We start from the raw sequence: 16,937 nt of genomic DNA on the forward strand, positions 1-16,937 counted from the left end.
GTTTTTGTAATTTCCGACCATGCCCTTAGTATTTCCTGTGCTTTTTAGTCTTTTCTGGTCCTTCGCAGATGTACCTCTTTGGCTCCCGCCCATTCTATCATATCTGCTTCCCAAAAAGCCCTCTTCGGGGCCCTTGGGCTCACCCAGTGAATGGAGATGCATCATTTTGTGACACTAGACCCAACACCATAAGCCTCCTACTCAACCTTTTGGCTGGGTTCTTTGGTAGGAGTAACAGCAAGCAATACTATTTAATCTCAAATGGAACTACCCTACTCATTGCTGCTCTCATTTGCACCAGGATCTCCCCCTCAAAAAAACATATTTTTGCAACTCTATGCTAGGTGTAGGTACTCTGCTTCTTCTCTATCACATTTAGGACAGTTATGGTCACATGCGGGATTTATAGCATGCATATATTTGGAGGTTAGTTACACCATGTGTATAAAATTATATTGGACCATCTTAAATTGGGCACAGACAGCCACTTCCCTAACACCTTTATGTACCTTGGCCCATTACCCTGAGGTCAATGCTTGATCCATGTGTGAATACCAAAGTATCTCTACCATCAGTGGTGGCAGTGCTCTGTCTGACCTTAGGGCATGCTGCAGATGAGTGATGAGTTGGTGCCCTCCTGCCATCCCAGCAGAGTTACCAAAGTTTGAGTGGGCACAAGTTCATCAGGGAATGTAGGCCACAACTGCTGAGTTATCGCCGCAAGCTTTGCGAATTGCAAAAATTGACCTTCCCCCACAGTGAACATGTCTTGGGTTTGTTGGAACACAATTAATCTGTCATCGAGATAGAGAGCAGATATCATCATACAACCACCCTTGTGCCACCTAGACACCAACATTACCTGTTTCATTTGGATAAAGAGTGGTATAATCCAGATATCAAGATCCAGAGTGTATGGCACCCTCTTAAAGACTCTTCTGACTACCCTCTCCCACACTCTACCCATTAACTGGATCAGAGGCGGGAGTGTTGGGGTATGTGTGTTCCCATCACCAGAAGTTCTCCCATTTGGTAGGCTCCAGGTGTTCCCTCTAACAGTTTTGTTTCCAAAATGGGCTCCCCATCTAGCCAATGTACTGTGTGTTCTTATTGGGTGGCTAAATAGTACATCTGAAAATCAGGGACCTCTAGCTCGCCCTTTTCCCATTCTCTTTATAGAGTGGTCAGGTCCTACCCTATGACGTTTGCTATTCCACAGGATGTCAATTATTGGACTGTCTATCTCCCGAAAGACTGAGTTTGGGATTTCAAGCAAGGACTCCTGCATGACATACAGACATCATGGTAGTGCTACCATTTTCAGCAGGGCTATGTTCCCCATTAGGAAAAGATGTGATGTATTCCTGAACTATATGGATGGCTTTAATTTCATAATCACTGAGCCAGGTTGTGGTCAAAGAATTTGCGCTCATCATATGGAATGTGTATGCCTAGATATTTGACCCCATCTGTTTTCCACCGGAAGCCTCCCAAAACCTTGCCCTCTGACACCTGGCCTACCATGTCCCCCAGCGGGAATAGGTTCAAGTTCCTTACATTGGTTTTTGGAATTGAGAATTCCCTGAATTCCTACATTACATTTAATAGTATTGGGACCGAGATGTCAAGGCATCTCACATGTATCATAGCATCACCCGCGTATAGCGCTACAATGTGCTTTGTAGTTCCACCCTAATGCCCCAACCTGTCAATGCGTATCTAAGTCTACAAGCTATGGGTTCCATAGCAATAGCAAATATTATTGGAGATAGGGGGCACCCTTGTCTTGTGCCATGCTGGAGGACAAAGTCTACTGAGAGGTAGCCTCCGCCTGTGGGCGTGCATATAGTAGTTTGACCCAGCTAAAATATGAGGATCTGAGCCCTGCTTTCTCCCGGAACCTCAATACATATTCCCAGTGGAAACAGTCAAGGGCTTGTTCTGTATCCAGAAAAGCTAGTGCGTAGCTTCCCTCTTGCATGAGGCTCCTGGATCACATGGGTCAGCCTGCTTAGGTTCCTCAGAGTGTTCCTCCCGGGAATAAACCCGGATTGATCTTTATGGATCAAAGGGGGAAGGTGTGGAAGAAGTCGGGCAGCCAGGACACGACTGAGAAGTTTAAGATCAGCGTTTAACGTTGATATGGTTTGGCAAGATCCCATTTCTAACTGGTCCCTTTGGTGTTAAAGTAATTAAGGCCTCCTTCATGGAACTTGGGAGGACCCACGTTTTGAAGGCCTCCACATACACTTCCACTAATTTGTCTAGTAACATGTTTGGGAAGGTTTTTATAAAATTCGTAAAGTAAGCCGTCGTTCCCTGGGGATTTGCCCATTTTTAAAAACTGTAATACTTCCACCAGCTTCTGTTTGTTTATAGGAGCCCCTAATGTTGTTTGGTTGTTGTGGAAGAGACATGGTAATGGTAGTTGATTTAAATAGATTCCCAATTCTTCATTTGTGCCTGGAAGTTGTGGTTGTGAGTATATTGCTCCCAAGTGTGTGGCGAAGACCTCATTAATTAATTGTTGAGTAAAGCGTACAACCCTTATCATCTTTTATAGAAAGAATATGTAGGGGAACCATTTCCAATCTAATCAGTTGGTCCAAACAATCTTCCTGCCTGGTCCCCTTCAAAATACCAGCTCTGTCTCGCCTGTTTCCTACCAAGTTTTTCTAGCTGGCCCCACAGCTCACTCTCTTTGGCCCTCATTATGACATTGGCGTCAAATGCCACCTACCGCCACAGCGACAGCCGCCAACATACCGTCACCGTGGCTACCAGCTACCAGCCACCAACTGCATTATGACCATAGATGGAATTCCGCCAGAAGGCTGGCGGAATTCTGTCAACGGTCATGGCGGCGGATGGCGGGCGGCGGTAAGGTGGCGCTGCTGCCAGCAGCAGCGCCACGCCAGCAAAACACCGCCTACCATATCATATTCCATGATACAGCCTGGCAGTGTTTTGCTGACGGACGCTGCTGCTGGCAGCAGCGCTGCATCCTGTCTCCTGCCGGAGTACCCCCTGCAAGCAGGTAATTTGGGTTCTCTGACAGGAGAGGGGGGTAGCGGGGTGTTGTGTGTGTGGGTTGCGTGGAATACGTGTGTGAATGACTGAATGTGAGTGTACGTGTATGTTGTGTGTTGTGAATGCATGTGTGCCACAATGTATGTCAGTGTGTGTTGCGATGTGTGGGTATGTATGTGTGCATGCGTGGATGGATGTGGGTATGCGTGTGTGTATGTGTGCGTGTGTGGGTGTGTGGATGTCGTGGGGGTTGAAGAGGGAGGGGAAAGGTGGGGGAGGACTCTGTGGAGGGGTACGGGGTGGGAAGACCCCTATCAGTGCCAGGGAATGAATTCTCTGGCACTGATAGTGCCTGCCGCCATGGTTTTTTTGGCGGTAAGATTTCCACGAAAACCATGTCGGTAGGCGGGGTCATAATCCCGAGGGTGGGATTGTGACGGCCACCTGGCTGGAGACCGAGCTCTCTAGTCCGGCGGCTGTTACCACCCTGCCGGACGGAGTGGTACTGTTGGCAGTACCTTTCCCCAAAACACCGCCAGGGTCGTTATGACCCCCTTTATGTCTTTGTCTGTCTCAGGCTGGCTTAAGCGAGGTGTCATTAATGAGTCATTTTTCCAACCTCTCTAGTTCTATGTATTGTTTGGAAAGGTCTTGCTCCAGTTTGCCTCACACCTCAACAGTGGCGGCCATGTACAACCCACTCACTACCACCTTCATGGTGTCCCATTCTGTGGCACAGATCTCAGTCGATCCCCAGTTGTCCTCAAACTAATGGGTTCATGAGATGGCTGTCTTATCGTGGAATGCTGGATCTGAGAGGGATTCTACATGTGGCCCCCAGAGTGGTACCCCCAGTGGCTTTCTATAGAGGGTGTATGTTAGGAGGAGCGGAGATTGATCCATGATGTAGCATGCCAAGTATTGAACATTAGATACTCTATGGGCAGCTTCTGCTTGTAAGAGAAAGTAGTTGAGGCGCATGTGTGTTTCTCTGGCCGGGGTGTAACAGGAGTAGGTTTGGGCCTGAGGGTGGCGATGTTGCCACAAGTCTAAAAGTCCCAAGTTGGGTATATTTTGAAGGAGTGCTGCTGAGGCTTGGGGTTTAAAGCCCTCCCGGTGGGGGTTGGGGGGAGTCTCTATCGATTTTCCCATTAATCACACAATTAAAATCTCCAGTGAGGATTACTTCAGCATCAGGAGTGATCTGGGCTGCTCGGATCACTGCCCTCAAAAAATCTCTATCATCAGTGTTGGATGCATTGACATTAATAATACATATTGCATGGGTTACTAGCATCTCTTCTAGAATAGTATACTGGCCATCTAAATCTGCGACTATCCTGGTGGATTGAAACGGGGTCCCCGGGGCAATCCATATCAGGGTGCCTTGGGTGCAGCCAGAATATGATGTGGCTAGTAACGTTCCTCGCCACCTTCTCTGCAGTACCTATATACAATTTCCCCACAAGGGTGTCTCTTGCAGACATGCGATGGCAACTTCATAGCCCCTCAGGTAACTTATCACTCTGTTATGTTTCATCTGGCTCCCCAGGCCACATACAATCCATGTCATAAACGTATAATGTGATTCTCACGTCTTCCCTGACAGATTCAGCAGTTTAATTGTCTGAATCGGTCCCAGTGATGGCCACCCTGTAACACTTTCCCTAATACCTCATTTTGGAAGCTTTGCTATCATAGTTGAACCAATCATGTGTCTACGAATTTCTCCAAAAATCCAGTAAATAACTGGCTAATCCTGTCCCTCGCCAGGCTAAAAACAATCCCCAGACATAATAACCATATAATTCAACCCAATACCCCCCCTTGGGCAGTGGCCTTCCTCCTCCAGGAACCCAGCTACACCTCCTTGGAATTGATGAACCCTGCCCCAATTCCCTATGTGAAAGGTTAAGTGTATGTAGTAGTGATGTGTTTAGTTAGTGTAGAATCTATCCAGGACCTCCAACCCCTGTTCGTCGTGGTCCCCCAGAATTCCACCTTCCTGGAATTCTTGTGTCACCCTTCACAAAGATATCAAGCATTATATAACAGTCATAGAAGGAAAAAAGCTCAAATTGCGGTCTCCACCTATGCATTGCGTCCCCACTCTAGGTATCTTCTGTCTGGGTCCTTGTGTTAACTGGCAGCCGCAATCTAGAACATTCATCACATGTAGTCTGTGGATGATCAGAGAGGCGAGGTGTCCTCTTCTAATGATTCTGGGAGTTGGCTTAATGGAGTAAAAGAATTACGTGTTTTAATGGTGGTACACTCCTCGCACAGTGTCCCATCTTCAGCCACAACAATGCGATCCACAGTGCGTAGCTGGAGTGCATCCTGTTGTCGTGTAGGCGACCCCCATGTCACCCCCATTGACCACAGGTATTCTGGCATTTCTTACACCAGGGGCTTCACACTCACACAGCTGCACTCTGCTGTCAAGACCTAAGGAGTCTAGTCAGTCAGTAGCCTCCTCGGGGTATTAAAAAAGTGTGTCTTGCTGTCATGCTGGACTTGCAGTCACACTGGGACGATCAGGATGTATTTGAGATTATGGTCTCTCATTCTTTGCTTGACCACCAGGAATTGCCTCAGAAGTTCCTGTACTCTCCTAGTACAACCTAAGAAGATTTAAATGGGAGTACCATCATACTGGAGGGGGGGGGCATGAGTTTGGACATAATGGAGGATATGATCCCTATCCCGATGGTTGAATAGTCTTGCAATCATATCCCACAGTGGGGCTCCTGGTCTCGGCTCCAGACCAAGTGATCTGTGGGCTCTTCCTAAGGAGAGAAATGTTGATAGATGTATAGAGGGCATTACAGATTAGATCCAATCCTCCATAAGCAATTCTGCAGAGGGTCCCTCAAAGCGCTACGGGAACCCTAAGAATTGAAGGTTACTACGCCTGGAGCAGCCCTTCGCATCTTCTAAATGGTTTTCAAGTTGCGTAGGTCCTCCACTGTGGCATGCAAGTCCTGAACATTGGTTTTAAGTGTTACGAGTTTGCCTTCTGTGGTAGTGACTGTCCACCACCTTCCGGAGATCCAAGTTAGGTGGTAATATTCATTGCCATCAAGTCCATTTTGGTTTTGAGTGCTTCTCATGTGACATGAATTGCTGCAAGGATTTCTGAGTGCGAGGGGGGCCCTTGTCCCCTCTACAGGCATATCTTGGCTCTGGACAGTATATTGCACTATTTTATTAGCCTGTGAGCTCCACGTGTGTCTGTCTTTCATCATCATTAACGGCTGGGTGGAGTTCTTCTTGGTTCTCAGTGATATAGAGGTCCTGTAGTGGGTGTTCTCACACGGGAGCAGCAATGGACTAAGGTCTGTATGTAACCTTGTCAATCGTCTCTGTGGCCCCCAAAAAGGGGGGGGGAGAAGGTCAGCAACCTGTCCTGGGGGCCAACCACTTCTGCCCCTATGAAGTCGGTTTTGTCTCCAGACCGGGGGGGGAAGGGTGGCTGTTATCTGCCTCAGAACCAAGAAGGCTTACCAGTGCGCACCTCCATTTCACTGAGCAGCAGAAGGCTGGGGTAAATTCCAAGAGTAGCATTATTGGGTAGGGTCTCCCATTCTGTTGCTCAATTCCCTGCCTTAGTCTCAGGTAGACGACACTCTCATGTGTTAGGAGTCTCTCAAGAAGGAGCAGTTGGCGCGGGGTGATAACAGCGCCATTCATTCATCCATAAATCCGGTGTGTCTCCCAGGCACCACAGGCCTTGAATTAATATGCTGAGTGGTGCTGTCTAAAGAGGATAAACTGTACCGCGATGGAGGATGGGAGTCTTGTCTGCCTTCCTTGTCTTCGCCTGTTGGGCCTCCTCTGCCAAGCCGCCTGGAATCCGTAAGCGGGCGAAGCTGGCACGCTCGGCCGCGTGGGTTGTAGTTTGCCACTATTTAGATGGATTAGTGATGATGGTAATGATCAGATGGCATGATGGCAGATCCATGGCAAACACATTTTTCAGCAGAGCAAATGCTGTCAGTAGGGCAAGGATGTGTAGCTTTTGATCAAATTACCCCTTTGCACAATAGAGACATTGCTTAATTTGAGCTACTGGTTGTCGCTAGGAGCTACTGGCACTTAGTTTAGGAGACGAAGAGAGGGGGGAAAGAAAAAAAACGAAAATCAGACAAAGATGGAAAAAACATCACTAGCAGGAAATCAGGAGCCTGCAAGTGTGAGCAAAGAGGCTAGAGAGTGTTTGATCATGAAATATTCCCCATGCTGACATTTAATTGCACAGGCCACCTGCTTCTGAGCAGAGCTCCAGGCACCAATAATCTTCCTTCACAAATTAAGCACTGAATGGAGGTTTCTTATTCAACTTGATTCTCTGGAACCTACAAATGTGGGGCTTTTGTCTTACACAAGAACCACATTTTCTGCAAAACAAACTTTAAGTAAGATGGACATCTTGAGTAGTTATTGAAGCTGTTTTTGTCTGTACTGACCACAGAGTTAAATGGTACCATCTGAACTAGTCAGAGACCCTCTTTGTTACTGGACCTTCTCAAGCCTTTTGGACACTGGGTTGTCCCAGCAGAGCTGTATCAAAATAGCCATGTGAAAACTCTAGAAAAACGTCTCTCCCCGATTCAGATCTTCAATGACCAAGATCCTGACAGGTGAAGTAACAGATTTTCTGTGTTCATCTGCAAAGCCAGAAAACATTATTGTATCAAAGAATCCTCCTGACATGTTCCCACTCCTAGTGGGCCAAGTATGAGTTGTTTACTGAAGAAATAGAATGCCTGTGGTTAGTAATCCAAATCAAACCCCTGAATAGGTATAAACTCTGCACTCCCATCTTTGGTATATTGTGATGTACTGCATGGTTTGAGAGTTTTTTGTGGCAGATGTATCCCCCAACAGACTTTGCAGGCCAGAATCCTGTATTGTTCATGACAGCATTGTGGATGAACAGCTCAGATCTTCCATTAATCTGCATCAGATGCTAACCAAAATTTTCCCCTGCACTTCAAAGGTACCTTTTACAGACACTTTCCCAGGCTGTCCCACGGAGCAGAGGAGAACTGAGTTGGAAAAATAGTAAATGTGCATTTACTGGTGCCACTAAAAAGTCAATATTTTAAATCAATCAAAAAGGATATATAATAGAGTAACATTTGTTACTAGAAGGCAAAGGGAATACACACATAATTTAAAAAAATGGTAGAAAGATATACAAATCTCCAGGTGATGATATGGGTATTTTATTCGTGAATGAAAGGTCATGGTGCGTGACAGTTACTAACTCCATTGATTGATAAATGTCATTGATTATTATTAATTATTGATATTGTGTATTGGTTATTGATTGTTGATCTGCATGTACTGGAATTATGGTGGGATCATCTTAATTGTGAGTCTAAAGGTTTATCGACCTATTCGCGTCCTGTTGTAAGTTTACTTATTAAGGTCAGATGTGCTAACACAGGTATTTTTTCGAAAGGGCAGCTTCAATGTGCAAGCCTCATCCACTACGTAGTGTATGGGATACATATTGACAATGTTTTAACCTTTATATATTTTAATTCGGTCTACTTTTCTTTCATTGCTAGCTCAGGTGAATTGAAATTTGAACCTGGAGACCGTGAAATGGTCGTAGCCATCAATGTTCTTGATGACAACATCCCAGAGGATAATGAATCCTTCAGAGTTAGACTGAAAAATGCCAAAGGAGGGGCGGAGATTGGTGGAAATGGATATATCACAATAATTATACCATCCAATGATGATGCTCATGGAGTAATTGGATTTACCCAGGTAAATATTTGCAGAGTTATTGTTTTTATTTAAAAATGCATTTATTAATACTTATTTTTATATTTTTAAATCAAAGATCATAAAATGTAAAATGTTATTTATGTGCCTGTTATGTGCCTATTAAATGTCTACATTTGTAGAAGACGTTATGTAATTATAATTGTATAACCTCTGCTTCCATATCTATTGCATTCTATGGACTAATTTAGACTCCACTGCCTGGAAGAGTTCCATCAGAGTGTAGAATGGCCATGAGTTCATATTTTAAGAACCTATTCCTTCTTCTTCCCTCACACCTTAAAATTTGGACAATCCTGTGATTGGATGTAGCTTATGCCTTTTCATAACTCAAGCCATAACAGCATTTACTGTAAAAAAATAAGTTACAATATTCCTTTGGTCTTAGTTTGTAGCATGATTGGACAGTTGCTAACATTTCTTGTGTAATACGGTTCCATGAACTGAACGAAAAACGTGAAAAGTGGTGTGTGAACTGCTTGAATTGATCTCAGTCTGTAATAATTACTTGGGTCACATTTCAGTCCATTGTATTTTTGCCAAGTCTGCTACTCTAGGCAGGGACTGCCAGTATGCAATTTCGACTTGGCCATGGTCCAATAGGAGCAGCCAAATCAGCACCAACAGGCTAGATCGCAGCAGCCGGGAACATATGGAACTCGAGCTAGGTTTCATCCTTGTTGGGCCTCATCAATGAAGTGCAGTGTGAGCCCAATGGCACAGTGAGTACATGACTCACTCCTGGGAATATCCTCCACACTAAGGGTATCTCATGCAGCAAAAATGTTTTGGCGAATAGTTTAAGTGAGTCTTAACCACTGGTATCTACCCAGTCCTACATTCCAGTCCATCGTTTTGCCCACTATGCCTCTTTAGACAAAGGCCGGCCATACGCAATTCAGACTTGCTTCTGATGCATGAACAGCATGAAAAGACAGGCCAAATGCCCACTAGGTAGGAACAGAAGAAATGCTAGAGTAGTCTACATTTTGTATCACAGACACACTGTCTATTTGGAAGGTGTAATCATGTGCAGTTATGCTAGCCAGCACACCAAAGGATTACAGGGCAAAAAAGATTGAGTAGATTCCTAGCTCAGCATATGCAAATAAAAGTCTTCTCTTTTGTTCTGTTAGAAAAGTTATTGATCTCTGAGTAATTCTACTGATATTCTCATTTTTATTTATTGACAGAGTTCTCTGTTAAAACAAGCTGAGGAGTTGGAACAAGACAATTTGGTAACCTTCAGTATTGAGCGTTTAAGAGGAACATTTGGAAGAGTTACAGTGGAATGGACAGCCAGTGGAAGCGTCAGTGATGTTTCGCCAGCTGCAGGAGTGGTAGGAAGCCTGTAAAACGTTATTTCATACTTGGTTTGAACTACGATTCGTACTTGGAATGTACTTAGAATGTTCATACAGTACTAGAACAGAGAATACTCATTGGTGGTCATTTTGACATTGGCAGAAGAAACTGCCTTCTGCTGCGGTGACAGCCGTCAAAATACTGCCACTGCGTCTGCCATCCATATCCATAACCATATTATGAGCACTGCCGGACTTCCGCCACAAGAAGGACAGAAATCCGGCAGTGTTCATGGTGGCGGATGGTGGTAAGGTGGCCCTGCTATCACCAGCACTGCCACGCCAGTAGAACGCCACCAGCCATATTATGACAAGTAATACGGTCTAGTTGTGTTCTGCTGGTGGGGCGCTGCTGGCGGTAGCAGCACCCCTTCCCTGCCAAAACACCTCCTTGCTCAAGGTAAGTCGGGCTTCCGACAGGGGAGGAAGGTTGGAGGGTGATCGGGTGGGGGGGTGTTGTGTGTGTGCGTCTGTGCATGAATGTGTGAGTGAGTGTGTGAATGGGTCTGTGTGTGTTGTGTTGTTTGCGTGGTTGTATGCATGTGAGTGAATGCATGTAAGAATGGTGAAGTGAGTGCATGTCTGCATGTCAGTGTGATTGTGTGTAAGAATGTGTGCGAGCATGTCTGGAAGTATGCATGTATAAATGCATGCATGCTAGTGTAAGTGATTGGGTGCATGCGTGATGCATGTCTGTGAGTGAGTGCATGTATGGGGGTGTGTGTGATGATCAGTGGGGGTGGGGGGGTGGGAGTGATGATCGGAGGGGGTGGGTGTGTGCGTGTTTGGATCAGGGGGTGGGGGTGTATTTGAATGTTGGGTGTGGGGGGGTTAGTGTGTGTATGGGGGTGGGGGTTTGGATGGAGGGGGGTATGGGGGTGTCAGTTGTGTGTTGGGGTGGTGGGGGAGCCAGTTCCCTGTCTCCAGTAGGGCCTACTGCCATGGTTTCCTGGCATTGCTTACACCACAAAAACCATGGTGGTAGGCAGGCTCATAATGCGGCCGGTGGTACTGGGCCGGCCGCCAGGCTGGAGATTGACATCTCTGGCCCGGTGGCTGATACCGACATGGCAGTATGAGTGGAGAAGTGGTGGGTTGGCTGCAGCCAAACCGTCATTCTCATAATGTGGAGGTATGTACCGCCACATTAACACTCACCGCCAGGGTCATAATGATCCCCATAGAGATATTTTAACTGGTTATCCATTATATATCACTGTTAAATGGTATCCGTTATATAACACCATTATATATTATCAAGGCACAAATAACCATTGTAAATTTAAAAACATTGAACTTTCAGAAACATGTCTTACATCACTGAAAGGCACATTATCTGCAATGCGTTGTCATTAGTCCAGCATGATCAAAGAAACAACTTGTGTGCCATGGGTTGAGTGTAAGTGAACGAACAGGATAGCTCTTTCATCCTTAAGAGCTGCCTGGTACACGTTCCAAAATGGATGCTAAAATGGTATCAATGAGTTAAAGAAAAGCAATACATTTTTATATATTAAACATATTTAGCTTAAACCTAAATAATGAATCATCAGAAGGGAAAAGGCAATAATAAACATTACAGTAAAGCAGGATTGATTTAAGAGACATCTGAGTTTCATGACGGGTGCAAGCTCATGTTTAAAAGCAATGTATCAGACAGTAGACTTATGTGATCTACTTGCCACCTGTGCAGGGACAGATAGAACCTAGGGCAAACCAACTGCACCTTCCTTATATGTGCAGTCTGTTCTGATGTATCTTTTATATCATTTGATGCCCTGAGGACCTTAGTCTAAAATTATGAAAAATATACCTGAGTGAACATGATCTCACACATTCAAACCACCTCTATCTCTATCTAAAGTAGGGTTTTGGAGCTCACTAAATATGTGTGGTTGGTTAATTTTGTGCGCAGCACTTGTAGATTCCAGGTATAATTGCATGCAAAAAATGTTTCTGCATACAAAACGTTTTTTTCTTGTATCTCCAAGATGAAAGGTTATTCCCTGGGAGAAATTCCATCCATTATTACATCGACATTCATTTTGTGGGTGACCCCATTCCTTTGCCATCCTGAGAATTTTTTTTTCTTCAGAGGTGTACATTTGTAAGTATTACAGGAAGCTACCTGTAATATATTTAAGGATAACCACAAGCTTGAGAGTTTGTAGGTAAACCAAACCCAGAAACATACACACCATGCATCTTGTAGCTTTGCTCACAGAGCATTTCTACCATTTTCCATGTGAGCCAGTCCTGATTATGATGACAAAATCCTATTCTGTCAATCGGGCATGTGAATCTGGCCTGCAATTGCACATATTTGAACATAGGTTTCATTTAAGGGTGGAAGTAGGTATGTGAATCAAGCCCTAGACTGTTGAGTGTGTCCGTCCACAACCCCTCTACTGCACAAGACACATACATTGCAATCTTACTACACACATTGCACAGGGCAGAGCCCAGAAAAAGACCCTCTATATCTAAAATGTCCTCAGTATAACTTTACATTTTTTGCCCACACCAAAAAAACGATAAGGAACAGTATGGCCACATAGTTCGGAACTTACAGAATTAGGACCTGCAGAAAGATTGGGCCATGAAATATTAACAAGGCAGCCTGGCTGTTTGATACTAGCAAAATGGCTTTAAGAAGTCTTCGATTCTATGGCTGTGTAACAAATGTTGTTCACGACAGCAAGAAAAACAATCTTCCACGACAGAAGTGATGTTTACAATGGCACTTCGAACAAGATGTAAACTAGGGAGGTAGAATATTGTTAACCACTAAAAAAAAGATGTCTTTCTTAACATAAGTATTTAATTTGCTATTGCTAGCGCGCCCGGTCCTTAATAAGTAAACTTACAAGGGGACGCATATAGGTCGATGAACCTTTTGAATCGCATGGAGTATCCTAGTCATGCAGTGATCACTGAACCAATAACCAACAACAATAAATCAATATCAAACACTTAAGAAAACCAAAAAGAAAACCATACTAATCAGAAATAACCATCACTCATGGAAAAGGTTAATCAGTTTTATTCCCTATTGATTACAATTCTTATCAAATGTTAATCTTGCCTTTATTAATCAACTTTTATTAATTCATCAAAGAAAAATATTTTTCTCCCAAAAAATCATAAGCAACACTGCAAATCATAAGTCAGTGATTATCAGCAATAATGGAGTAATTCGGCTATTCAATTCGTCAGTCATTGTCACCGTCAACGTCTCCCCTGTCAGCCTACCTAACCAAGATTAGCATCAGCATGTGGGTCGTCATGCGAAAAACAATTTAGATAAAACATTAATTTGGAAAAATCTATCTAAAGAGAGCAAATCTATTCAGAAACAGCGCAGTTGGCAGCTAGAAGAAAAGGCACAAAATTTGTCAGTCACATTTTCATAGCTACCTATCCAGGATGGATCAGCAACGAGTCAGTCTTCGTCCCCAGGTCATCAGTAGTCAGCTATAAATCAGGCTCACAGAGTATAAGCCCAATTATCAGCCCTTCGGACAGCGTCTCCTGACGTCATCAACTTTCTCCTCGCAGTTCTGATTTCGCTCCCCTTGTCATGAATTTTTATTAGGGTCCCCTAGTCCATCCCACTAATTACTAATTGGTCAGTCTTGTTGGAAGTTATGACTCTAACCTATAGTTTTTATTTACCAAATCTCTATTTCTGCATGGGCTTCAAGCCCCATAAATTTGATTGGTCCTTCTTGTGATGAGAACATCATCCGGCTCTTTAGGTAACAAAATTGTTGTATACATAGTCTTTAGTCAGTGCCTCTATTGTTCAAGTCCTGGGAAAGTACATTTAGCATACACTACACATAATTGTATCAAATTGTCTTCATCATCTCCTGTCTGCTGGTGCATTGCAGAATGATCTAGCAGAGCCATCTGAACTCTCAACACTTCAAGGTCCTTTCTTCCAATTACCAGTCCTCACAAACTTTTCGAAGTCTCCACGTTATGAGCAAGCAGGCCCGGCGAAACCAGGCCTTTAGTCCAGCTAATTTAAGAATATGAATTAACATAAAACATAGGTTATACATGTAGTTGTGATATATGAATACGTTTTATATATATATATATATATATAGGTATATATATATATATATATATATATATAGATATATATATATTTATAGATCTTCTCATTATTTAGCATCTGTTAATACATATGGTGACCACTCCCCGTGGGCAAATTTTCGATTATACACGTTATTTTCTAATATTAATTTCTCTACACATTTTTCTCAATAATAATCACACATTAATCATTAGAAATTTCCTAAATTAGCATATCTGCTCCATCACCGTTTTCACAAATGCATTCTTCCGATGTTGCATGTCCAGTATAGTGTATGGCGTCACTGACTAATTGAGAGGCAGCCATTTTCATTTTCAATCAATGTTATGTGTGTATCAATTTGTTTGGGAATATGCGGGATCCCCACATCAACAATGTAATAACCTATTCTTTGTTTAACGTATAGGTCACGTTTTCTGAAGGGCAGGTGATTGCCACGATCACCCTGGCGGTTCTTGCAGACGCTGCTCCTGAACTTTCAGAGACAGTTTCTGTCACACTGTCTCGTGTTACCACAATCGGGGTTTTGGATTCTTCGAGAGGGGCTGTCCTAGACCAGACAAAGGCAAGAGCTGTGCTTGTCATTTTACCAAATGACTCTCCGAATGGGGTGGTTGGCTGGCACCCCGATTTTCTTTTTGTACGAGTGGCAGAACCAGAAGGTAGGTGATGTTTACAGAATTACCCACTATAGCTCGCAAATAATCAACGTAGCAAAAGCTGAAGGGAAAATGTTGTTTTGCTTTACATTGTACAGTGATCCCACGAGTCATTAAGGTTGCTGCACTCTTCATTTTCTGTATCTGACTCAGAATTCAGCGCGGGGTATCCAGAGCACTGGCCACATTTGTTTCTGAGGCAAGTTACATCTATACATGAGGCTTTATATAGTGCAACCCTAGCTACAAAATAATGGATTGCTGTACAGAGGTGGAGGAGGAAGGGAGAAGCATGGTTGAGAGGGTTGCCGGAGTGGTACAAGCATTACACGGGGAATTCCTAGGCGAGGTCCGTAATACAGAGGTTTACTGGTGGATAAGAAGTTTCTTGAAGATGAGGAGTGAGAAGGCTTTCTGGATCTTAGTGCTAAAGAAAGTTCTCGATCTTATGAGCATTGCAATAGAAGTCTTGCTGTCTTGTCTTCTTCTTGCTGCATTTTTGCCTTGAGTTTAATGAGTGTGCTGCTTTCAGATTACAAATGATCCCTGAGATCTTGAGATGGAGGAATAATTCAAGGTGAGGTGGGCGTGTAGATAGAGCCTTGGTAGTTACTTGCAAGTAAGTCATATTTTAGAAAACGACCTGAGACTGCTGATCACTCAGGTAGCAGTGGGAAGCATAATGTTCTGTGGGTCAAATGAGATATTTACTTAGATGTCAGTTGCCTCTGTTACGGCGAAATAAGGCCTTTACGCTTGAATTTCAGATGTGTGATTCCTTGGAAGTTGGCCTGGTGATCACAGTTCATGTTAGGTTTTTTGAGAAGTAGGGGGTTTCCAGCCTAAATGTAGTTGGAGACTATGGGCCATATTTATACTTTTTGACGCACAACTGAGCCAACGCAGTTGTGCGTCAAAATTTTTAACGCCGGCTAACGCCATCCCAAAGCACCATGCGGGCGCCTTATTTATTGAATGACGTTAGCCGGCGCAGCTGACTGGTGTGCGTCAAAAAAAATGACCCACACCAGGCAGCGCCGGCATAGGGGACAATGGAGCTTGGGCGTCAAAAAATGGGGCAAGTCAGGTCTGAGGCAAAATATTGGCCTCAACCCGATTTGCGCCATTTTTTTTTACTCCCAACCCCCATTGAAATGACTCCTGTCTTAGCACAGACAGGAGTCATGCCCCCTTGCCCAATGGCCATGCCCAGGGGACTTTTGTCCCCTGGGCATGGCCATTGGGCATAGTGGCATGTAGGGGGGCACAAATCAGGCCCCCCTATGCCACAACAAAAAAAAAAAAAAATACTTACCTGAACTTACCTTAAGTTCCCGGGGATGGGTCCCTCCATCCTTGGGTGTCCTCCTGGGGTGGGCAAGGGTGGCAGGGGGTGTCCCTGGGGGCATGGGAGGGCACCTCTGGGCTCCTTCCGAGCCCACAGGTCCCTTAACGCCTGCCCGGACCAGGCGTTAAAAAATGACGCAAAAGCGGCTGGACGTCATTTTTTCAGGCCCGCCCACTCCCGTGCATCATTTTTGCACGGGAGTTTAAATAAGGCGCACATGCCTTAGAGTCATTTTTTAGAAGGGAACGCCTACCTTGCATATCATTAACGCAAGGTAGGTGTCCACGCAAAAAAATGACGCAAACTCCAAGATCTTTGGCGCTAGACGGGTCTAACGCCAAAGTATAAAGATGGAGTTAGCTTTGCGTCGGATTTGCGTAAAAAAAAAACAATACAAATCCGGCGCAAACAGAGTATAAATATGCCCCTATGTTTTTGATTTGTGGGTGTTGTCAGCTGGTGGCCTTACCTTTACAAAATGTGCTTTTTTGTGAATCGAGAAGACCTAACAGGTCCTGTAAGAACGTGAGCTAATAGTTTGGGAGGAATGTCCCACCAGCCTAATAAAGTGCAGTGTTTTGTGTTAAACACAGTTCACTGGGAACCCTACTCAACCCCTGGTAGCCGTG

At 44.3% G+C, this 16,937-nt stretch overlaps 1 protein-coding gene across 1 annotated transcript in view; it reads left to right on the plus strand.

Moving 5' to 3' along the window:
• ADGRV1 (adhesion G protein-coupled receptor V1) overlaps nucleotides 1-16,937 on the plus strand; it is a 2,003,619-nt gene that overhangs the window by 839,527 nt on the left and 1,147,155 nt on the right. Inside the window, exons 52-54 of the mRNA XM_069225272.1 lie at nucleotides 8,610-8,814; nucleotides 10,026-10,172; nucleotides 14,708-14,963. Of these exons, the coding sequence (XP_069081373.1) occupies nucleotides 8,610-8,814; nucleotides 10,026-10,172; nucleotides 14,708-14,963 (608 nt within the window). The remainder of the gene's footprint in view (nucleotides 1-8,609; nucleotides 8,815-10,025; nucleotides 10,173-14,707; nucleotides 14,964-16,937) is intronic.

This window comes from Pleurodeles waltl, chromosome 1_1 (genome assembly GCF_031143425.1).
Source record: "Pleurodeles waltl isolate 20211129_DDA chromosome 1_1, aPleWal1.hap1.20221129, whole genome shotgun sequence".
Classification (NCBI taxonomy): Eukaryota; Metazoa; Chordata; class Amphibia; order Caudata; family Salamandridae; genus Pleurodeles; species Pleurodeles waltl.